Source organism: Macaca nemestrina, chromosome 1 (assembly GCF_043159975.1).
Source record: "Macaca nemestrina isolate mMacNem1 chromosome 1, mMacNem.hap1, whole genome shotgun sequence".
Classification (NCBI taxonomy): Eukaryota; Metazoa; Chordata; class Mammalia; order Primates; family Cercopithecidae; genus Macaca; species Macaca nemestrina.
The window spans coordinates 36,545,654-36,569,766 of NC_092125.1; the positions used below are offsets into that span (position 1 = coordinate 36,545,654).

At 36.0% G+C, this 24,113-nt stretch overlaps 1 protein-coding gene across 3 annotated transcripts in view; it reads left to right on the forward strand.

Annotated features, from left to right (window-relative positions):
* The window catches only part of LOC105484494 (Ral GEF with PH domain and SH3 binding motif 2), a 179,705-nt gene that overhangs the window by 51,052 nt on the left and 104,540 nt on the right, over positions 1 to 24,113 (forward strand). For all 3 annotated transcript variants that reach the window (XM_011746173.3, XM_011746176.2, XM_011746175.2), the window contains exons 3-5: positions 257 to 361; positions 1,394 to 1,444; positions 22,365 to 22,448. In XM_011746173.3, coding sequence (XP_011744475.1) covers positions 257 to 361; positions 1,394 to 1,444; positions 22,365 to 22,448 — 240 coding nt within the window. The remainder of the gene's footprint in view (positions 1 to 256; positions 362 to 1,393; positions 1,445 to 22,364; positions 22,449 to 24,113) is intronic.

The window sequence follows — 24,113 nt, forward strand, 5'->3', positions numbered from 1 at the left end:
TTGTCAGGATGAGGAAACTGACACACAAGAAAATAACTCATTCAAGAACCTAAAAATTGAAAGTCACAGTTTTAGATTTCAAGTTGTCCGACCCTTTATCTGGTACTCTAACAACTAAGCAGCATATTCTGCTCAGCTTTTCTGCAGCATTTGTTAACCTTCTGTTTTGTTTTCTCAGTTTTTAAGGCCAGTCTAGTTTCTGTCACTTGAATGTGAGACAGGATTAAAAAGGCTGCATTTTCTTTCACTTTAACAGAAAAGTAGCAGCTCTGAATCCTTAAGTGACAAAGGTTCTGAGTTGAAGAAAAGCTTTGATGCTGTGGTATTTGATGTTCTTAAGGTTACACCAGAAGAATATGCGGTAAGCCTCCTACCTCTGCCTTCTCCAGTTTTGCACATAATCTACATGTTGGTGCTATTGAGTTAGAATTTGTAGGTCCAGCAAAAGAGATGGCTTTTAAAAAGCTGGGTATGGGAATTATTGGGAAAGATGGTACAGCTGTGGAACAAACAGAGGGATGAAGTGGGAAAAGTAAGAAAAGCTGTACATTTTTTTTAAGGACAGCTTTATAAGTTACACTTCAATTTGCTAAGTAGCAATATGTATTTACCATTATGGTAATTGCTTTCATCCCTCTATACCATTTCTCTAAGCCAACTATATTTTATTGACATATCTAAGAAACATTTTTACGGTTTTTTTTAATTAAAAAATTGAAAAATGAAATGTGAAGGTGTTGTTGGATGAAAGGTATCTAGAAAAACATTTGTTTCTTAATATAAATTTGTTTTCTCATTCTCCTTTAATTTGTTAACAGAATATATTGATTTCCTAATGTTAAACCGTTCCTGCATTACAGAGATAAACTGTGCTTGGTCATAGCATATTATTCCTTGACAGTGTTGAATTTTGTTTTATATCTGTAGCCATAAGTGGGATAGGTCCATAGCATATAAAGCTCTTAGATATAATGTTGGCTTTAGTGTAGTTTCATTATATTTTTTTTAAGTTAGGAAGAAAACCTTTTTAGTAATACCTGATTTTATACCACTGTTTGAGGAGCTGTAATTTAATCATCATAACAAGAACACTGCTACATGAACTTACCTGGTTTTTATTTTTTGATTATAATTTAATGTGACTGTCCAAATTTTTAAAATTATTTTTATTTTTTAACTTTACACAATTTATCTTCCAAGAAAATACAGATAGCCATGAGATAATTAGAAATAATTCTATTTAATGGTACAGGGGCTAAATTTTATTTTCCATAAGCCCTTATAAAATTGAGTATTCGGTAATATTTTAGTATAGAATATAATTTTAATTTAGGTTACGTGTTATGGTATTGGATTCCAAAGAAGAAATTATCATTTTCACTTTATATTTCAGGGTCAGATAACATTAATGGATGTTCCAGTATTTAAAGCTATTCAACCAGATGTAAGTAGTTTTGAGAATGTTCCTTTTAAATATAGAAAACGATCAATCTCAAATTAATGTGTATTAGAAATGTCAAATTATACTTCATATTTATTTTAAAATGTTTAAAGCTTGTGTTGTAACTTATCTACATACTATTTGGGCCTCAGAAACCCATGTAGCATTCATAGCAGTACATTATTGAGTCATAGATGGGCCTATACTTGACCCTTGAACAAAGTGGAGGTTGGGAGCACTGACCCTTGCTCAGTGAAAACTCTTTCTATAACTTGATTCCCCACAAACTTAATTTCAAATAGCCTGCTGTTGACCAAAAGCCTTACTGGTAACATAAACAATCAACTAATGCATATTTTCTATGTTATATGTATTAATTACTCGGTTCTTACAATAAACTAGAGAGAAAATGTTACTAAGAAAATCATAAGGAAGAGAGAATGTATTTACTATTCATTAAGTGGAAGCGGATCATCATAAAAGGCTTTGTCCTCATTATCCTCACATCTAGTAGGCTGAGGAGGAAGAGAGATTTGTTCTGCTATCTCAGGGGTGGTAGAGGTGGAAGAAAATACGTGTATAAGTAGACCCATGTGTTGTTTACAGGTCAGCTGTATTTGAATCATTTTGATTGATTTGGCTCCATTACTTACTAAAGGAAATAGACTTAGGGAAGCTGAATGATTTACCTATTACTTTGAAGCTTTTTAATGGGAAGATGGAAATTTGAAACTGGGTTTCACCACTATAGTAATCTTTTCCCTTACATCTTTATTTTGTGACTTAATAATATGACTACATTGACATTTTGGAGAGAAGAGAAAGGATCAAGAAATACATCATTTGTTTCTAATGAAAACAAAGGGACTGGCATTATACATCTGTCCACTATAAGCATTGGGTGGGGGTGTGTGTATAGTGTTCCTATCATTTTCACATCCTGAGTATGATGGTATCTCTGTTTTACTGATGAGGAAACAGTGATCATTGTCTTTGGTACACAACTAAGTGGTGGAACTGGGTTTCAGACTCTCAAATCTGATTTTTTTTTAACCTCTTATCTAGTATTTCAATGTGATTTTGTATTCCAAACAAAGTCATTGATAATCCTGAAATTCACTACTATAAAATAGATACATTTTTAGTTCTTTTGGTAACAAAATATAGTGTATTCATTGTGATATTTACAAGTCTGTAGTGGCCCTGAACACTGTAATGACTATAAGTTTCCATTTATGTCCTACATGATTTAAATCGTATTAGTCCTGTGATTTTCAAGTAAGTTACTTACTGTCTTGGTATCTCAAGTTTGGTGCCTATAAATGAAGGGGTAGGCCTCAATGATCTCTTAGTTCCCATCATTTCCACAATTCTGTGTTTTCCTAACTTTTCCCCCATACCACAGAGGGCTTTCTAAATAGAACCATTGGATTAGCAATAGAAGAACAATATATTCTATAAATAAAGCACAAATAGAAAATGACTTTTGTATTTAAATGGCAAAAAAAAAAACCCAGAAATATTTATTTCTTCACCTCCCTGAAAAACAATAAAAAAATTGAAATTCTTTATACAAATTGTATTTTGACCTAAAATTCACGTGTCTTCTCCTTAGGTGTATTTTTTTCCTTTTGAATGAACTGCAACAGTTGTATTGCTGATGAGATCAGTGCTGTCTAGTAGAAATATAGTATAAGCCATTTGTATAACTGTGTCTTCTGGTAGCCACATTATAAGGTAAAAAGAAAGGTGAAATTGATTTTAATGATTTTATGTAACCTACATAGAAAATATTATCGTTTCAACTTGTAATCAGTGTAAAAAATTACTGAGATATCTTACATTCTTTTTTCTCCACTAAGCTTTCAAATCCAACATATACAACAATTAGTACGTCTTTATTTGGAGTAGCCATTGGTGGCTAGGAGCATTGAAGATCCAGATAATACTACTTGAAGACATAGACTTCACATCTATGGGAACTTTGTATTCCCTTGTGGCATCTGATAGTACTTTGTGAAACTTAGAAATAAACCTTAAAATTCCCTTGACCTTCACTCCTTTTATTTTATCCCATTGATTTTTTTTTTAGCCTCCTAAGTATCTTATCTATCCAGTCTGTCTCTACTCCCAACACCCCAAAGTGAAATACCATCTTCTCTCAAGTGAGTTATTGCAGTGACCTGTTACTTGATCTACCTGCATTTACTTTGACCCCTCGAAATGCTTTTTTATCCAGTAGCCGTGGTAATCTTTTCAGCATCTGTTGAATCTGTACATATGATCGCTCTGCTTAAAACACTTCTTTGGCTTCCTGTTGCTCTGAGGATAAGAACCATCTTAATATGGTTTACAGATCTCTTCACAGTTTTACCTTTTTCTACCTTCTGCAACTCCATCTTGCATCTTTCCTATCTCTTTCTGGTCTAAGGTATACCAGCCTTCCTTTAGCCCCTCTCACTGCTGAACCTGTGCACATCCTAATTAACTCCTACTCATCTGTCAGTTCTCAGCTCTAGTTTGACTTTCTCGGGTAAGCTTTTTGTCTTTCTACAGGGTCACCTAGCACTCTACTTTTTCACTGGACTTGTCAATTGCAATTTTACATTTGTGTTGTGATTTAACAAATATTTACTGGATGCCTATTGTATGCCTGTTATATTCTATTGTAAAAATCTAGTTTAGTTTAGAAGGTATAGTAGTAAGCAAACACTAAAATTCCTGCCCTCATGGATCTGATATTTGAGTGAGGTTAGCTATACAGTGTCATGAAAAACAGAGAGAGAAGAGAATAGGAAGTGTGAGGGTAGTGGGAGTTGCAACTTTAGATAGGATGATCAGGAAGACCTTACTGAGAAGATGACATCTGCGTTAAGACCTAAAGGAGGTGAGTGAGAGAGCAAGCCATATGGGTGTTTGGGGAAATAGTATTCCAGGCAAAGGGAAAGCCAGGGCAAAGGCCAGTGAGCTACAGTGAGTAAGCAAGGGAGGGAATGTACCACAAGATGAGAGGTAGGGTGAGGGCTAGATGTTGTAGGGCCCTGAACACCATTGTGAAAAAGATGGGAAGCCATTAGAGCATTGTGAGCAGATAGTGACATTTTCTGCGTTAGGTTTTAAGTCACTCTTTTTTTTTCTTTCCTTTTTTTTTTTTTTTTTTTTTTTTTTTTGACAATCTTGCTCTGTCACCCAGGCTGGAGTGCAGTGGTGTGCAGCTTACTGCACCCTCCGCCTCCCGGGTTCAAGTGATTATCCTACCTCAGCCTCCCTAGTAGCTAGGACTCCAGGTGCGTGCCACCATGCCCAGCTAATTTTTGTATTTTTAGTAGAGACAGGGTTTCACCATGTTGGCCAGGCTGGTCTCAAACTTCTGGCCTCAAGTGATCCACCCACGTTGGCCTCCCCAAATGCTAGGATTACAGGTGTGAGCCACTGCGCCCCGCCTTAAGTAGCTCTTTCGGACTGCTGACTAGGGTATGTGGCAAAGTGAGCATAGGGGAAGAAGAGGTGGTACCAAGGACTGAATCAGGGAGACCACGTGAGAGATGAAGGTGGCTTAGATCAGGGTGGGAATGGAAGAGATAAATGAGAAGTTGCCAGACATTGTATGTGAAACGAGTCTAGGATGACACCAAGGTTTTTGGCCTGAAGCCAGATGCATGTAGTTGATATTCTCTGGGATAAAAAATTATTATTGTTGTCCTATACAACTCCTGGGGCTGCTATTCATATAAAATATAATGTACAATGCACCCTTGTGGAGAAAGGCTAGAGGAACAGATTTTGAGGCAAGAGCAGGAATTTGGCTTTGGACATACTTACTTTAACATGCCTGTTAGACAGCCAAGGAGAATGTTGAGTTAGGGAATATATACTGGTATATATTTCCAATCCAGTCTAGAAATATGGACATGTCAGCGTAGAGGTGGTATTTAAAAGTGTGGGTGAGATTATCAAGAGAGTGAATACAGATACTTGATTTGCTTGCCTCTCCACTAGATCTTGAGCTACGTGAGGGCAGAGACTGACAATTTTTGCTTACTGTTTTATCTGACTGGCACGTAGTGGAAGCTCAATATTTAGAATGAGAGGATGAACATAGTATTTAGTAAACGTCTGCCCAATGAGAGAGTGTTTTTAAAAATTGACAGCAGTAACTATCGGAAGAAATGATGTAGCACCAAAATACTTTTAGTTTTTTTATTTTGGAGACAGAGTCTGGCTCTGTTCCCCAGGTTGTAGTGCAGTGGCGCAATGACGCCTCACTGCATCCAGGACCTCCCAGGCCCAAACGATCCTCCCACCTCAGCCTCCCAAGTAGCTGGGACCATACACACGTGCCACCATGCCTGGCTAATTTTTTATTTAATTTTTTTAGAGACAAGGTCTCGTTATGCTGCCCAGGCTGGTCTCAAACTCCAAGGCTCAAGTGATCTCCTGCCTTGGCCTCCCAAAGTGCTGGGATTACAGGTGTGAGCCACTGTGCCCAGCCAAAATATTCTTAATGTATTAGTCTCATGTGAACACTAGGAGTGTATTAAATCTGACCAGTAGAAAAAAGCCTTTGTTATCTGGCAGAAAAATGTTTTTGAAATTTAGTATGATATATTAAAGACATATAACAAAGCATAGTAAATAATAAGGTAAATTCCTTGTACCTAACCAGTACTAATAAAGGCCTTCTGCATTCTCCCACCAAGGTAACCACCATCCAGTATTGGTCTATATCATTCCTGTCTATTTAGTTATATTTTTTCTTTAAGTATAGGTATCCCTTAACACATGCTATTGCAGTTTTAAATATTTTATGTAGATGGTGTTGTATTGTTTTGGTCTTTTTAGCATGCTTTTGATGGTCAACATTGTTGATTAGCATCTATGTTGATATATACACTTTAGTGCATTAATCACTGGATTATAGAGCATCTTTAAATTTATCAACTACTGCTAATTTGTTTTCCAAAATGATTGTACAGATACCATTTATTATGTCAAAATTCTTGCTACTGATAAGTTAAAAATAGATTGTTTAACCCATGATGTCAGCCAGTTTAGTGTATTAATCTTTATTAATATAAAATGATGAAAATGATGTCTGTCTCTTTATATAGTATACATTAGAATATTACCTTCACTGGGGGATAAAGGAATTCTTATTGTTAAATCAAAATTAAACCTCAGATATTATGCAAAGATTATAACTGAGTCTATAACTAGTAAATTAATTTTATGTTTCTGTTCATTATATCAATATTGAAGTCTCTACTTCATATATCATTGTATATAAATTTTTATTAAAACTATACATACACTTTATAAAACCGTTTACAAGATCTTCAGTGTATTTTGTTTTTGTTTTTGTTTTTTGAGACAGAGTCTCACTGTGTTGCCCAGGTGGGATTGCAGTGGCATGATTACGGCCCACTGCATCCTTGATCTCCTGGGCTCAAGTGGTTTTCCCACCTCAGCCTGCCAAGTAACTAAGACTACAGGCATGCACCACCATACCTACCTAATTTTTTCTTTTTCTTTTTTCTTATTTTTTGGTGGGAGGGGTAGAGACAAGGTCTTACTACATTGCCCAGGCTGGTCTTGAATGCCTGGGCTCAAGCGATCCCCCGCCTCGGCTTCCCAAAGTGCTAGGATTACCAGTGTGAGCCAGCACACCAGGCTGAAAACTATTTAAATCAATGCTCATTTTTATGGGTTTCCACATGGAACATTATTTTAGGTGATGGTTTATTTTTATTAAAATATGAACTAAATTTCAATTTTGAAGAATATAGATACTGAATCCAACTATGTGGTATAGTGATTTTAGTTGCAGATTGGTGATTGAACCTCGCAAGTCTCAGCTTTCTATAATATAGGCAATTTCTGAGTTACGTATAATATATATCTCCCACTCCTGATTTAATTTCCTAAGCAGGACCTGGTAATTCTTACTAGTTTATGGAATTCTGCATTTTCAACTCTTGCGTGTCAAGCAGAATTTAGCTAAACGTGTTCTACCTATACTCATTCTTGGAAGAAGAAACTATAGGGCAACTATAAGAAATACAGTTGTTTGCTCAGAAATAAAGCTGCTCACCTACAATGTCTGTTGTACTATATATTCAGAATTGCTCAGGGGAATAAAAGAAAAATTCCAAGTCTTTTATTTCACTGTAGAAACTGTCTTATTTCTGAAGTGTTAAAAATTACTTTTCTTTGTATAAAGATTGTCCTTAGTCATTGGTAAAATACTAGATAAGTAAAATCACATCTTTAAAAGCAGATCTGAAGCAAACATAATGCTAAACCTGGTTTTTCTCCAATTCTGTAACACACTTGAAATTACCTCAGATTGAAGAACAAGAAAACAGGTTTTGGTACTTTATTTTTTAGTTTTTTGTGTAATGATAGAGACGAAAGGCAAAATATGTTTACCAAGGAAAAGAATTCACCATAAAACTTTACCAGTCATTTTAAAAACTACTTAGTAGGAATCTAATTACATAGAAAAAAATGTTCACTCACATTTTGTTATGTTTTTTAAGGTTCTCTGTCTGAGTGCTCTGAACCATCCATTTTTAATACAAGTGAGAAACCTAAAATTCAGCCTTTCCACTTCTTTCTCTATCCTTCTTCTCCTGTTCTCCAGTATCTCCCATTAACTTTATCTCCTAAATTTTCTCCCCTTCTTTTCTCCTGTCAACTCTGAAGGTTGTTTATTGAAAGAATAAAATGATATTACAAGGCTGCAGCTCACTGGCTCTAGAAATAGGAGTATTCTTTAGTGTCTGTCTGTGGTTGTCAGGACTGAGATTGGTCTCAGCTCAGTCAGTTATATATATGATGACAGCTCCCTCTCCACTCTGGCCTCAATACTGTGCCCTGGTGTTTCCATGCTGGTGCTACAGAAATCCTAAGACATTCCATTTGCCCATTGGCCCAAGGAGCATGATCAAATTTGGATACTTCTATGGATACTGATCTCTTTCACACAAAACCTTGGTTTTTACTGTTCCTCCTTCCTCTCGATATGTAGTCTTTTAGTGGTGGGGAGAAAATACAGTAACACGGTTGTGATTGTAAACTGTAATTATAGTGATTATAAAGAAGGGGAAAAGTTCCATCATCTACATTCAACCACTATTAATATACCCTTGCAACTCTTACTTTCACACAGTTGCTCTCTCACTTTCCTTCTTTTCTTTTTTAGTTTAAAGCAGTTCTGAAGACAAATTGCCATATATTTTGCTGCTGCCCCTCCCCCTTTTTAAAATCAGTGTCCAACACACAGCTCTCTGAATGGGTGCTCAATAAATCCTTAATTACTTAATTTCACTTATTTTAAACTTTATTTAACAGCCCTTTAAATTACAGAAGATAGTTTTTTAGTAGCCAAACCATAAGAGCAAGGAGCCAGAAGACTTGTATTTTTGTTTCAGCTTTGCCATTTATAAATTATGCTGCTAATACAATCTATTTCTTGTCTTTGGCCTTGAAATTTTTAAAAAATCTAAATAAAGGATATTTAGACTGGTTGATCTTTAAAATACTTTATAGATCTCTGAGAAATTCCTGGAAGTGGGTAGTTTCAGAGTTCAGCTGCAGTTAATAGTTATAAGGCTTTAATAAATAAGAATGTCGATAAAAACTACAGAAGTGTTTTTGTTTTTTTTGTTTTTTTGTTTTTTTTGTTTTTTTTAAAGAGATAAGGTCTCACAATATTGCCCAGACTGGTCTTGAACTCCTGAGCTCAAGTGATCCTCCCAAAGTGCTGGTATTACAGGCGTCAGCCACCATGCCCAGCCCAGGAGTCTTAATAGGTGATAAAGATTGGGGGGCTGTCACAAGTCAAGCACGTACACATTGGGGTTTGTCATCCCCTTTCAAGAATATAAATTCCATGTGGGCAGGAATCTTTGACTATTCCATTCACTGGTATCTCTAGTGCCTTAGAATAATACCTTCTCACCTGTTTACTATTAGAGATTGATAAATGACCATTTCGAAACTTCATACTATATAGCCTGTAGGCATATGATCTTCCATTGTTTATCATTTTGGAGTCATTTTTGCAAAAGTCTGTTATCCACCCAATGTGACTTTTATAAAATAGCATCCTTTCTACAGAAAGGTTTGTTCTTCCCATAATTTAGACTGTGTTTTCAGGTTTCTTCCCTAGTATGAATTTTCCAGTGCTGAGTAGGGCAGAAGTTTTGCCAAAGGATTCTGTAGTTTCGTTAATTTCTAGTATGATTTCTGGTATTCAGTCAAAGCTCAGCACTTACTAAAGTTTTTCCACGTTTCTTATATACATAGTTCTCCTCAATATGATTTCTCTTTTGATCATGAAGGTTTGTTTTCTTTTCCCTTCTCTTTCCCTTTCCCTTTCCTTTTCCCTTTTCTTTTTTTGAGACATGATCTCACACTGTCACCCAGGCTGGGGAGCAGTGATGTGATCTGGGTTCACTGCAACCTCTGCCTCCTGGGTTCAGGTGATTGTCATGCTTCAGCCTCCGGAAAAGCTGGGACTACAGGCACATGCCACCACACCCCAGCTAATTTTTGTATTTTTTGGTAGAGACAGGGTTTCACCATTTTGGTCAGATTGGTCTCAAACTCCTCACCTAAAGTAATCTGCCTTGGCCTCCCAAAGTGCTGGGATTGCAGGTGTGAGCTACCACATCTGGCTTAGATCATGAAGGTTTGTTTTCTTTTAGAAGGCTCTTACACATTTATTTATAGGGCTTCTCTCCAGTGTGAGTTCTTTCATGTTGCAGAAGCATTGACTGTATTCTGAAGGTTTTTCCATGTTACTACATTTATAGGATTTTTGTTTTATATTTTTGTCTGTTATAAATTCTCTGATGTTCTATAAAGCTTGTATTTCTTCAGAAGGCATTGCTACATTGATTACACTAATAGGGTTTACACTAATAGGGTTTCTCTTCAGAATGAACTCTCTTTACTAAGCACAGGGTGAGTTATGACAAAAAGGTGGTTTGCAGTCTGGTTTTCTTTCCAGTAGCAATTCTCTGGTGCTTTTGGTAAGTATTAAGTAGGGGATCAACTGTGCTTGAAATTTGTGCTGTAGTTATTAATTAGGTAATGTTTGCCTCTTTTATGAGGCAAGTAATCAAGTATTCATAAGGTGACAGGCTGTACCTGAAAGTCTGACATACAGAGCATTCAAAGAAGAAAGTTTTAGGCTGGGCGTGGTGGCTCACGCCTGTAATCTCAGCACATTGGAAGGCAGAAACAGGTGGATCACTTGAGGCTAGGAGTTCAAGACCAGCTTGGCCAACATGGAAAAACCCCATCTCTACTAAAAATACAAAACTTAGCCAGGCATGGTGGTACATGCCTGTAATTCCAGCTACTCAGGTGACTGACACACAAGAATCGCTTGAACCAGGAAGGTGGAGGTTGCAGTGAGCCGAGGTTGTGCCATTGCAGTCCAGCCTGGGTGATGGAGTGAGACTGTCTGAAAAACAAAACAAAACAACAAAAAAAAGTTTTATACTTTATTTATTCTCACAGATTAATACATTAAGTCAGTCATTTAGATTATATCAACAAACAGACATTAAATACAAAGAATAATAAGTCCCTCTATATAACTGGGATCACTAGGGATCAAGGAAGAATGTTGGTTAAATGAGGGAAAGAACATAATAGATAATTCTGAATCTTATTAATTAACATATTTCTTGGTGGGTTTTTTTGTTTGTTTGTTTTTTGAGACAGTCTTACTCTGTCGCCCAGACTGGAGTGCAGTGGTGCGATCTTGGCTCACTGCAACCTCTGCCTCCCGGGTTCAAGTGATTCTCATGCCTCAGCCTCTTGAGTAGCTGGGATTACAGGCGTGCACCACCACACCTGGCTAATTTTTGTATTTTTAGTAGAGACAGGGTTTCACCATGTTGGCCAGGCTTGTCTCGAACACCTGACCTAAGGTGATCCACCCACCTCAGCCTCCCAAAGTGCTGGATTACAGGTGTAGCCCCCACACCTGGCCGGTATCTTATTAAAATATTTTGAAAAATTTAACATTTGAGATATTTCTGACAGTATATATAAAAAGCTTCTAGTGCAAACCTTTTAGTGTATGTCAAGGTAATATAATCTTGGAAACATCCAAAGTTGCAGCATCAGAAATATCATAATTCTATCCTTGTTTCAATGAAAATTAATCATTTGCTTTAAAATTAAAATATAAACAATTCATAAATAAAGTGAGAGATTTCAAGAAAGCAAAGAAGACTTGTAGACTTGAAATTGTTCTGCGATATAGACCAGAATAAACTAATTGCTCTGTTAAAAGCAAGTTGCAGCTGTTTTGTCAGTTTGTATTACTGCTATTCATCAGTATGAACTTCTTTAATATATAGTAAGGTTAGGCTTAGATTAGGATTAAGGAAGGTAGAGAAGAAAAGTGTTTGGTAGTGTAGGTGTATATGACATCACTGATAGTAAAAGAAAGCTCCTGCCTGTATCTGTGATCTCATTATGTGGGCAGCTTTAACATATTGAGAGGAAGGAAGAGAAAAGAGGATGTGAGTACATTAGAAAATAGAAGAGTTTTTTTTTTTTTATATCTTAATACCTAGGAGTTAGTTTTAAAGTTTATTTTGTGGGTTAAGGTATAGGAATAGTAGTGAGCACTTCATGTGTGACTGAGACTTCTTTGTAGATAACCAACCATATTAGGCAGAATGCTAATGGATATACCGTATTCCTCTAAAGCTGTCCTCTTTTGAGCACAGAGATGTCTCAGCAATAATTATCCTCCCTTTGTTAGGATCTCTCAGCCCCATTGCCCTCCCTACCTCCAGTCATTTACAGATTTCATCGCTTTTTCTTTTCTTCCCTCAATCTCTATCTACATGCTAGTCTATATTGGCCTTTTCTCTCTTCTATCTGTAGGTATCCCTACAACATCACCCTTAGAACATTCCTTTTAAGAGTATTGGAACCTACAAGATGAAATTTAGATCAATAATTTCTTTGCAGAACAAACCTACAAGATTTAAGGAAGCTGTGACTCCTGTGAATTCAGTAATTCTTTCATAGGGTAGGTGGTCATCAGTCATGGGAGTTTGCCCTCCCTGTGCTTCCAAAATAAATGCAAGTGACAATTTGGCTTAGTAGTTTCATAGTTTAATCAATGAATATTCTTTCAAATACACTTTTAATGACTGTTAAGAAATTGCCTTTATATATGATTTACTATTGGAAAATTTCTCTTTACTACGTGATTTTAAAATTGCAAGTTAAATCCATTGGAACAAATTTTAAGGGGAGTCAGGACTGCTAAATTTAATTTAGCCTTCGCTAAAATGGAGGCTTATTTACATAGTATACACAAAATAGTTTTATTCCTAAGTCAGACCCTTGAAAAAAGCATCCTTTGAGTTGCTGAGTTTACTTCAACCTTTTGATTTTCATAGGAGATAGTTTAGTATAGACTAACTCTTGACCAGGCTGAACTGTCAATATACAAGATGGCACCTGTGGCGTAATTTATTTCCTGGATTGTATTCTAGTGTGACTTGGAGGAAGATCTTAGAATCTGAAATGGAAAGAGATAAAGACAAAGGGAAAAGCAATTTTTTTTTTAAAATCACAGATAAATTTAGCAGCTCTTAAGAGGTAGAGGTGGGGCAGGGCAAAATTCCTTTAATGCCAGGTAACCATAAATGTATGTCACAGTTTAAGAAGAAAGTAGTGGGTTAGTTCTTGGAGTCCCAGTGTAATTTTAGCTTCATAATTCATTATGTAGTTTTTTTTATTGCCGTTTTTAAACTTTTTATTTTGAGATAATAGATTTACAAGAAGTTGCAACAAAATATTACAGAGATAATTAGAGGCTCATATGAAGTTACAAAAATAGTCCAGAAAAGTCCCATTTACTTACTCTTCATTCAGTTTTCCTCAGCAGTTACATCTTATATAACTATAGTACAATATCAAAACCAGGAAATTGATATTTTTATAATACATGTCTGTATAATTCTGTGATTTTTGTCATATATATAGATTTGTCTAACCACTACCTCAGTCAAGATACAGAACTATTGCATTACCACAAAGATCTCTCCCTGTGCTACCTCTTTATAGTCACACCCATCCCATTACTCCTCCCCTACTCCTCACCACCCTTAACCCTGGCAGCCACAAATCTGTTCTTCATCTTGTTGAACTGTGAGAATCCACTCATACACAGATTTTTTTCAATAAATATTTTGGAAATTTTGTCTTGAAGATTTGCAACAATTTGTAAAAAACTTACTACATAGCTTAGAAGTATCAAAAAATTAAGAAAAGAGGATGGCATGACTGTGTAAAATACATGTAGATACTAGTCTGTTTTATCTTTTACTACCATAAAATATATCCAAATGAATTAAGAAAAGTGAATATTTATCAAGACTTACGCACACAAAGACCTTGTGTTCTGCCATATGTGATCGAGAGAAATATTAACAAACATAAAGATGCAGTATTAAATCATAACTGCATAAAATTAACTGTAGTCCATACAGATCTGTTATAGTAGTTTTGTAACCACCTCGTGTTGCTGTTACAGTGAGCTCAAGTTGAGAGTATCTGTTGAGAGTATCTGCTGAAAATGATGATGCTAATCATCTCCACATGAGCAGTTTCTCGCTCCAGTAAATTGCGTTATCACAGTAAAATGTGATCTCTCACTGTATTTGGTGTAATATCCTAAACCTTGGATAACACCATGAGACCCATAAGAAGTACCATTAATGATGCTGGAAGTGCTTCTAAGAAGCAGAGACAAGTTACGACATTACAAGAATGAGTTGAATTGCTTGGTATGTACCGTAGATTGAGGTCTGCAGCTGCAGTTGTCTGCCATTTCAAGATAAATGAATCCAATGTAAGGACCATTGTTTTTTTTTAAAAAAAAAAAAAGGAAATTTGTGAAATCATCACTTTTCATACACCAGCAGGTATGGAAATCCCACACTTTTTGTGAAATATTGTGTCTTTTATCTTGTATTGAAAATGCAGCTTTTTAAATGGGTCCAGGATTGCTATGAGAAAGTATACCCATAGACTCGAATATGATTCAAGAAAAAGCAAAGTCATTATATGACAACTTAAAAGGAAGATTAAGGATCTAAAGCTGGAGAATTTAATGCCAGCAAAGGATAGTTTGATAATTTTAGAAAGAAGTTTTGCTTAAAAAATGTCAACATAACAGGAGAAGCAGCTTCTGCCTACCAAGCAGCAGCAGACAGGCTCCCAGACACCATTGAGAAAATCATTAAGGAGAATGAGTATCTGCTTGAACGAGTTTTTGTTGTTGTTGTTGTTCTGAGATGGAGTCTTGCTCTGTTGCTCAAGCTGGAGTGCAGTGGTGCAATCTCTGCTCCCTGTAACCTCCACCTCCCGGGTTCAAGTGATTTTCCTGCTTCAGACTCCCAAGTAACTGGGATTACAGGCATGCATCACCATGCTTGGCTAATTTTTTGTATTTTTAGTAGAGACGGGGTTTCACCATGTTGGTCAGGCTGGTCTCGAACTCCTGACCTCATGATCCGTCTGCCTCGGCCTCCTTAAGTGCTGGGATTACAAGCCACTGCGCCCAGTCCAAACAAGTTTTTAATACAGATGAAAGTGCCCTACTCTGGAAAAAAAAAATGCCACAAAGGACATATATTAGCAAGAAAGAGAGGCAAGCACCACAATTTAAGGCAGATGGGGATAGGCTAACTCTACTGTTTTGTGCAATTGCAGTTGGGTTTATGATCAGGACTGCCCTTACCTATAAAGCTGCTAAACCCTGAGTCTTGAAGGGAAAAGGTAAACACCAGCTGCCAGTCTTTGGATGTGCAATAAGAAAGCCTGGAAAATGAGAACCCCTTTTCTGGATTGGTTCCATTGATGCTTTGTCTCTGAAGCCAGGAAGAACCTTGCTAGTAAGGGACTGCCTTTTAAAGTTCTTTTGATTCTGAACAAGGCCCCTGACCACCCAGAGCCCCATGAGTTCAACACCAAAGGCTCATTACACACAATACTTTATGAAAAGGATTGTCAGTGATATGGAAGAAAACCGTTATAGAACATCATCAAAGTCTAAAAGGATTGCACTATTGAAGATGCCATCATTGTTAAAGAAAAAGCCATGAAGCCCAAAACAATAAATAGCTGGAGAAAACTATGTCTAGATGTTACATGTGAATTCACTGGTTTTATGATAGAGCCAGTCAAAGAAATCATGAAAGAGATTGTAGATATGGCAAAAAAATGTAGGGAGCTGAGAGTTTCAAGATATGGATCTTGGAGAAATTCAAGAGCTAATAAAGACCATACCAGAGGAATTAACAAAAGATGACTTGATGGAGATGAACACTTCGAACCAGTGCCAGATGATGAGGAAGATGTAGAAAAAGCAGCACCAGAAAACAAACTGACATTAGACAGTCCAGCAGAAGAGTTCCAGTGATTCAAGACTGCGTTTGACTTCTTTAACAACATGGACCCTTCTATGATACGGGCACTGAAACTAAAGGAAACTGCGGAAGAAAGATTGTACGGTACCATATGGGAACATCTTTAGAGAAATAGAAAAAGCAAAAAAAGTCAGACCTAAATTACATATGTTTTTGTAAAGTTATGCCAAGCGTCCCTGCCTTTCTGGCCTTCTTTTCACCTCTGCCACCACTGAAACAACAAGACCAACCCCTTCAGCCTATATACCATGAAGATGCAATAATAAAGACCTTAATGATGATCCACTTCCACTTAATAGTAAATTCTCTTCCTTATGATTTTCTTAATAACATTTTATTTTCTCTAGCTTACTTTATTGTAAAAATATAGTGTGTTATACATATCACATGCAAAATACGTGTTAATCACCTGTTGATGTTTTCAGTAAGACTGGTCAACAGTAGGCTATTAGTGGTTTTGGGGGAGTCAAATGTTATATGTGCATAATTTTAAAAGTTAGATATGGGTTTTCAACTGCTTGGAGGGTCAGTGCCCCTAACCCCTGAGTTGTTTGAGGGTCAACTGTATTTACTACTCTTATTATATATGGTTGACTTAATTTCCCCAATTTGAGACTAAAGTTGTTTGATGTGAAGTAGAGAGAAAATAAGGGTGGAGAGGGGGCTGTGAATCACCTATAAACCCCAAAGAAAACGTATATAAACATCTTCCCAATCTTTAACCTCCACCTCCTGGGTTCAAGTGATTCTCCTGCCTTAGCCTCCCAAGTAGCTGAGTTACAGGCATGTGCCACTGAGCCCAGCTAATTTTTGTATTTTTAGTAGAGATGGGATTTACCATGTTGGTCAGGCTGGTCTTGAACTCCTGACCTCAAGTGATCCACCCACCTCAGCCTCCCAAAGTGTTAGGATTACAGGCGTGGGCCACTGTGCCCAGCCTTCCCAATCTTCTTTATGTGTATATGTGGGTCTTTTTTGTTGTTTATTTTTTTAAGGTAGCCAGTACGTATACTTTGCTATGTAATTTAATCTACTATGTTTTAAAAGTCCTTCCAATCCTGAAAACAGATGTCTTAATAGTAGCAATAATAATAATAATAATAGTTAACACTAATACAGAGATTATTATGTGCCAATCTAAAGGCTTTATACATATCAACCCATTTGATCCTATTTCATCATTATAATTTATCATGATAAATAAGGAAGCCAGACAAAAGTATGGTGGATTGTGGCTTCATTTTTACATTAAAAAATTTTGTAATACTTTTCTGACTCTTCAAATAAATGCCAAGAGGTTTTGGAAAGCCCATCCAATTCTTAGAACATTTCTGCATCATTAATTTAATGGAATAAATGCTTTGTCATTTGAAGAAAACTGTTGGAAGGTGACTGAAAGGAAATCATGAAAGAGATTGTGGATATAGCAAAGAAGGTAGGGAGCTACAAGTTTCAAGATACGGATCTTGGAAAAATTCAAGAGCTGATAAACACCACACCAGAGGAATTAACAAAAGATGACTTGATGGGTAGAAGGGAGGGAGGGAGGGAGAGGTGTGTAGTCAAATTCTTTGGAAGCAGCTGGGTTAAAATTCCATTTGAAGCCTTCCATTCTAAAGAAGCTTATAATTAGAAACAAGACAAGGTGTTTTTGAACCTCATAATAGATGGTAGTTTCTGTATCAGAAAACATTTCTGATACAGAATGAATCAGTTCTGAAACTGATTCATGAAACAATGTTACATCACTAGCCTATCTAATACAACAATAATCAGAACTACACTTTACCCTTCAATGTCTCTGGAGTTAGAAACACCAACCTCCCAGAAGTCGAAAATTTGCACATAAAACTCAGCCACTCCTAGCCTACCATTGACTGGAAGCCTTATTGATAACATAAACAGTCGATTAACACATATTTTGTATGTTATATGTATTATATAATCTTAAAGTAAGCTAGAAAAAAGAAAATGTTATTAGGAAAAATACATTTACAGTACTGTATTGTATATCATAAGTTTACATAGTCTGTTTATAAGATGTATTGACTGAAATGGCAGCAGGACCTCAGTTTATGTACATATCAAGCAATTCAACTTGTTCTCGTAATGTCATGACTTTCCTTTGCTTCTTAGGAACACTTCCAGCATCTCTAGTGGTACTTCTTATGGGTCCCGTGGTGTTATTCAAGGTTTAGGATATTGCACTAAACATGATGAAAAATAACATGAAGACTGTGAGAGATCACATTTTACTGTGATAACAAAATGTACTGGCAATAGGAACTGCTCATGTGGATATGAGTAGTGTCATCACAGGGTGTTTTAAGGGAATACTCTCAACACTTGAACTCACTATAAGAGCAACATGAGGTGGTTACAAAATTATTATAGTAGAACAGTATGTACTACAGTTAGTTTTATGCAGTTATGGTTTAATATTGCACCTTTGTGTATGTTACATTTCTCTGGACTGCATATGGCAGCATGTAAGGTCTGTTGGTGTGCATAAATTTTGATAAATGTTAACTTTTTATAATACATCTGTGTGTATTTTATGGCAGTAAATGATACAATAGACTAGTATTTTATACATTCATGCCATCCCTAGCTTTTTCTTAATTTTTCGATATTTCCAAGCCATGCGGTTTGTCTGCAAGTTTTTTTCAAATTGTTGCAAGTTTTCAAGACAAAATTTCCAAAATATTTTTTGAAAAAAATCTATGTGTGAGTGGACCCACACAGCTCAAACCCATGTTGTTCAAGGGTCAACTAAATACCTCATTTTGATAAGACTGTTGTGAAACTTACATTCATTTCCGTGGGAGTGTAAATGATTCAGTGTTTCAGGAGGGCAGTTTGACAGGTAGCAAAGCCTTGAAAAGGTTCATACGCTTTGACCTCGTGATTTCTTTTAGGACTATATTTTTGAGACATGATCAGAAATGTCAGAAAAGGTGCAAGGATATTAATTGTAATTATAGCATTACTTACAATAGGAAAATGAAATTAGCCTTTTGTGTAAAGGTCTATAATTGAGTTTGACTTCTTTGTCAAACGGCTACTTCAAGTGGTTTGATAAGTTTAATTTGATAGACACTTTGATTATAGCATTAATATAAATTTCGTAACTATAGTAATTGGCTAAAAACAGATTCAGTTATTTAGGGATTTCATCTTAGGACATTTATCCTAAAATATGACATCTTTATGTAGTTGTGTGTGTAAGCTGCGATTTTGGAAAGAACAAAAATGTTTCTAGCAGTTTGATGTTTTCAGTATCATTGTCATCATATCCTTTTTGTGTGAATATAATTTTGACTACCAATTGTTTTCTTCTTTTACAGGGAGATAACATAAAATGATCATATAGCTAGGCTAATTGAATATCCAGAAATTTTTATTTTTACTATAGAATTCTTTTTATCATTTCATTATTTCTTTCAGAAATTTCAAGCTTGAAAGATACGATCTAATTTTAAGATTTAAAAAGGCAGTTTTTATCTCCAGAGCAGTCGCTCCTTATCTACTATGTAGAAATAATTGTCATCTCTCCTCTCAGTATTCCCTATCTCAGTTGCTCAAGGAAGAAACCTGAAATCTTAGTACTTCTGCAGACTTCGTTTTTAGCTTACATCACATGAGTCCAATTCTTGACGAAGTCCTGTCTGCCTCCAGAATGTCTTGAATCGCTATCATTTTTTTCCATATCCACTGACAGTGCCCTGGTTGAGGAACATTACCTTTTTCTTGAAGGACCATAGTATCATCTTAACTGTTTCCTCAATCTTCCCCTGACTCAATCTATTTGTTTTTTGTTTTTTCTTTTGTTTGTTTTTGGTTTCTATGTTAAGATTTTATTGAAGTTAGGCATGTACCATGTTTAAGAAGTCAAATATTTGCATAAGAGAACAAAATATAGCAAAACCCTAACTCAGTTATTCTCATCTTTCCAACCTCGATCCTGGAGCCCCACTCCCATCCAGATCTCTTAGCTGTTTCTCCTCTGAGGAATTTATGTCTGTTTTTCACATAATATATCTAAATCTTTACTTTTCCTTGATTTTTCTATTTTAAGTATGATACATTGACTCTTTACTATAGAAGATGATTTCACTGTCTTATATTCTCTCCTCCCCATTTATATAATTCACTTCTCCTTCTTTTGCGCATACAGTTATATCATAGTTTTAACTAACTATATTCTTTACAATTAAACTGTGATGATTTACTCAAGTTTTCTTTGAGCTAAAATGTACTTTAGTTTTCTTCGTATCCATCACTAAATTTTTGCCACAAGTGAATGTACTGAATGTCTCTTCTTAATATTTCCAAACACATAAGGAATTTTTTTTTTTTTTTCACTTTCAGAGACAGATGTCTGGTGGAATTTCTATCTTCTTGCTCCTTTCTTCACTCTTCTTCTTAAAGGTCTGCTTGTAGCTTTGCCCCAGGATCTCCCATTGCTGTTAATCAGAGGATTCCCAATATTTTTTTTTTTCTATATTGGCTCTTCAGTTTCCTGGGTCTCATATCTTCCTTTTTCTTTGCTAGTTTGTTATGATAGAACACATACTCTACTAGTTCTCTGAGAGTAGGTACATAGAAGGCACATTCTCTGAGATGTTCATGTCTAAAAATTTCTGTAGTCTACTGTCAAACTTAATTGATATTCGTGTTGGATATAGAATTCTAGAAAATTGAATTCTTCAAAATTGAAGGCGTTGCTTCAGTTGTCTTTTAACTTCCAGTGCTGCTATTAAGACATCTGATGCCTTCTGATACCTTTTTTCCTATATGTGCTATTTTTGTTGTTTTGTGTTTGAATCTCTGCTCAGTTTTCTCTGTTTCCTCTTAAAATTCCTGTTATTTAGATGTTGACTCTTACAGTCTTCAAATTAGCATAAAAACATTTTACTGCTATCATTAACTTTTTGTTTAAAAGATTTAGTCACCTTTATTTCACAACTCTTCTACTGACTTTCAAATTTATCCTGTATTTTTTATTTCTAAAAGCTCTATTTTGTTCTCTGTATATTTCTTTTTATATATCCTCCTGTTTTTGCTTAATGGGTACAATGTCTTTTTTCATATATTAAAAAATAATAATTATATGGTTTTGGCTTCTTTTCTCAGTTTTCTTTGTTCCCTGCCCTAACTCGACTTCTGTTTTCTGCCCTAACTCTATTTCCTCAGAGTTCTTTTTCTTTTTTCTTGTGGTTTCTCTCTCTCCGTGGCTATTGTTGTATTATAGAGGTTTGTTAACCTGTTTCGGACCTTGGGCCCATCCGGCAGACTGAAGCCTATGAAACGCTAGCCCTTCTTTAAAAGGAAATCAGTTCTATTAAAATATACTCATCAAAATATTTTTTAAAGCTGTTATACAGCAATGCATGTGCTTCTTTGTTAATGTAGTAAAATCTAGAGGCCAGTCTTAAATACTACCATATCTGGGTGTGATGATTCATGCCTGTAATCAGTACTTTGAGAGGCTGAGGCAGGAGAATTGCTTCAGCATAGGACTTCCAAACCAGTCTGGCCAACGTAGTGAGACCCTGTCTCTACAAAAATAAAAACAAAATTAATCGAGTATGGTGGTACACACATTTAGCCCCAGCTACTTGGAAGGCTGAGGTGGAAGAATTGCTTGAGCCAGAGAGATCGAAGCTGTAGCGAACTGTAATCCTACCAATATACTCCAGTCTGGGCAACAGAGGAAGACCCTGTCTCAAATAAAACAACTACCATAACTTTGAAGTAGTGATGAGTGTAAATTGTATTTTTAAGATATCTGCATCAACTGTAATGTGATACGAAAATAGCAGTGATTTTGATTGGTAACTACATCACATGCATTGCCAATACCACTGTAATCTGTAGCCTACATTTATAACTAAAAGAACTGTCTTATTTCAGTTAGAGGTTAGTGTAAAATGAATTTTAATTTTTTTATACAAGTTTGTGGGCCCTTCGTATTCTGTCAACAGGCACTTTGGGGGATCATGATCCGTTTTATTAAAGGTTTCTTCAAATGTTTGGAGTGATTGACTGTTAGCTCAAAGAGTGAGATACTAGAAAACTGATTGGGAGCTCTGGGCGACTGAATAGAGCTTGACAACTAGTAGTTTTCACTGTATGTTGTGGGATGCTCATCTTCATCTGTGAATCTTTTCCTCTTGGGATTCAAATCTTTTCAGAGAAGAATCCGCCAGTATTCTGCCTGTGGAATGTAAATTTGCCTATGTTTTCAGTCATTGTGCTCTCTTACGTCCTGCTAATCAAATTTGCTTCTGTGATTTAACTGAATGGATATAATATTATGTATGTTCCCATTAAATAAAGTGATTCTAGAAAAGAACACAAACTGTCTTTAATGTTTTGAAAGCCTTAATCTGGCAAGAAAACTGGACTATTACTAATATTTAATTTTCACCTTAATTTTCCAGGAGCTTTCAAGTTGTGGATGGAATAAAAAAGAAAAGTACAGTTCTGCACCAAATGCAGTTGCCTTCACAAGAAGATTCAATCATGTGAGTTTATAAATTTTGATGCTGTATCTGAAATTTAGTTCCTCAAGATATACTTTTTCCTTAAGAAATAATTTAACTTTTTACATCAGTTCTGGAATATTTTCAGCCAGTATCTCTCAAGTATTGTCTCTGTGCATGATCTCTGGTTTTTTTTTCTCTGTAATTCCTGTTGAAAATTTATTGGAACTTGACGTTCTTTCCTCCTTGTCTCTTACCTTACATATTTTCTTTGTTTTTGTCCTCCATTCTGAGTGATTTCCTTAGATCTACATTTCAGTTCACTGATTGTCTTTAGGTGTGTTTTATCTGTTTCAAATCTGTATGCTTTTACACCAGCCATGCTCTTTTCTTATTTTTATTTTATTTTTAAAATTTATAAATTTTCAATGTAGTTTCTGTGTTATTATTGGAACTTCTTGGGATACTGCTATATTTCTGCTCATTCTTAAAGTGGTTTTTTCAAAGATATATAATGAATTTTGTATCTTTGGCTTGAAAGCTCGTGTCTGTTTAAGCTTTATCCATGAGAATTTTGCTGCTGCCTCAATTGAGGGAATACATATTCTAAGAGGCTCTTTGTTTGCTTTTGCTCATAACCAGGGCTGTCGCAGACCTGAGACTGTTTTTTTATGTTTATTGTTGTGCTTGGGGCATCTTTGTACTTCTCTGTAGTAAAAATTTAGATACCAAATCCAGTTAAAGGCAGCCTATAGTTAACAAATTCTTCTTTTAAAGTTAAATTAATTTTTTCTTTTTTTAGAGACAGGGCTTCTATCTGTCACCCAAACTGGAGTACAGTGGTGCAGTCATAGCTCACTGCAACCTCAAATTCTTGGGCTCAACCAGTCCTCCTGACTCAGCCTCTCAGGGAGCTAGGACTACAGGCATGCACCACCATGCCAGACTAATTTAAAAAGATTATTTTGTGGAGATGAGGTCTCACTATGTTGCCCAAGCTGGTCTCGAACTCCTGGCCTCAAGCGATCCTCCTGCCTCAGCCTCTCAAGGCACTGTGATTGTAAGCATAAGCCACCATGCCCAGTCTACAAATTCTTATGAAAGAGTTTTTCTTTTTTTCTCCTTGACCACCCAGAGCCTACATTATTATAGATGCACTTGTATGTTGTCTCCCTTTTTCAAGGGAATTGAAAAATAAGTGAATTGTTTTAGTCTACCTTTTCACTGAGATTATAGACCTTTGAGTAGCATTAGATAGAAACGGAGGAGTGGAGAGGTGTGAGGCCTTGTATTATGTCTTTGAAGGAGCATTAAGTCCCAAGCCCCTATGTCACTGAGATAGGAAATCCTCCACGGGCAGCTACAGTACCCACTCTTATAACCACTGCTTTGCTTTTATTTCCTTATTTTTTGATCTCTAAAAGAAATCCTTTATTTTTCTTCCCGTTCAGAAATACATTTTTAAAAAAAGAAGTTTGTGATATGTAACCCAGCAATTTTAGGGGCTTATAGCAAAAATATTTTTTCTTATGAGTCCAGTAATTTTATGAAACCGTGTCTTGGTGTTAGTTACTCTGGGTCAGCGTTCTTAAATGTGGTTGGCTTTAACAGACTGTCATTTGGGGAGCATGTACACTTAGACTTCCAGTATAGGGGTCTCAGGGTGGCTGGATTTATTACATAGTAGCTTAGGGCTCTCCAAGAGAA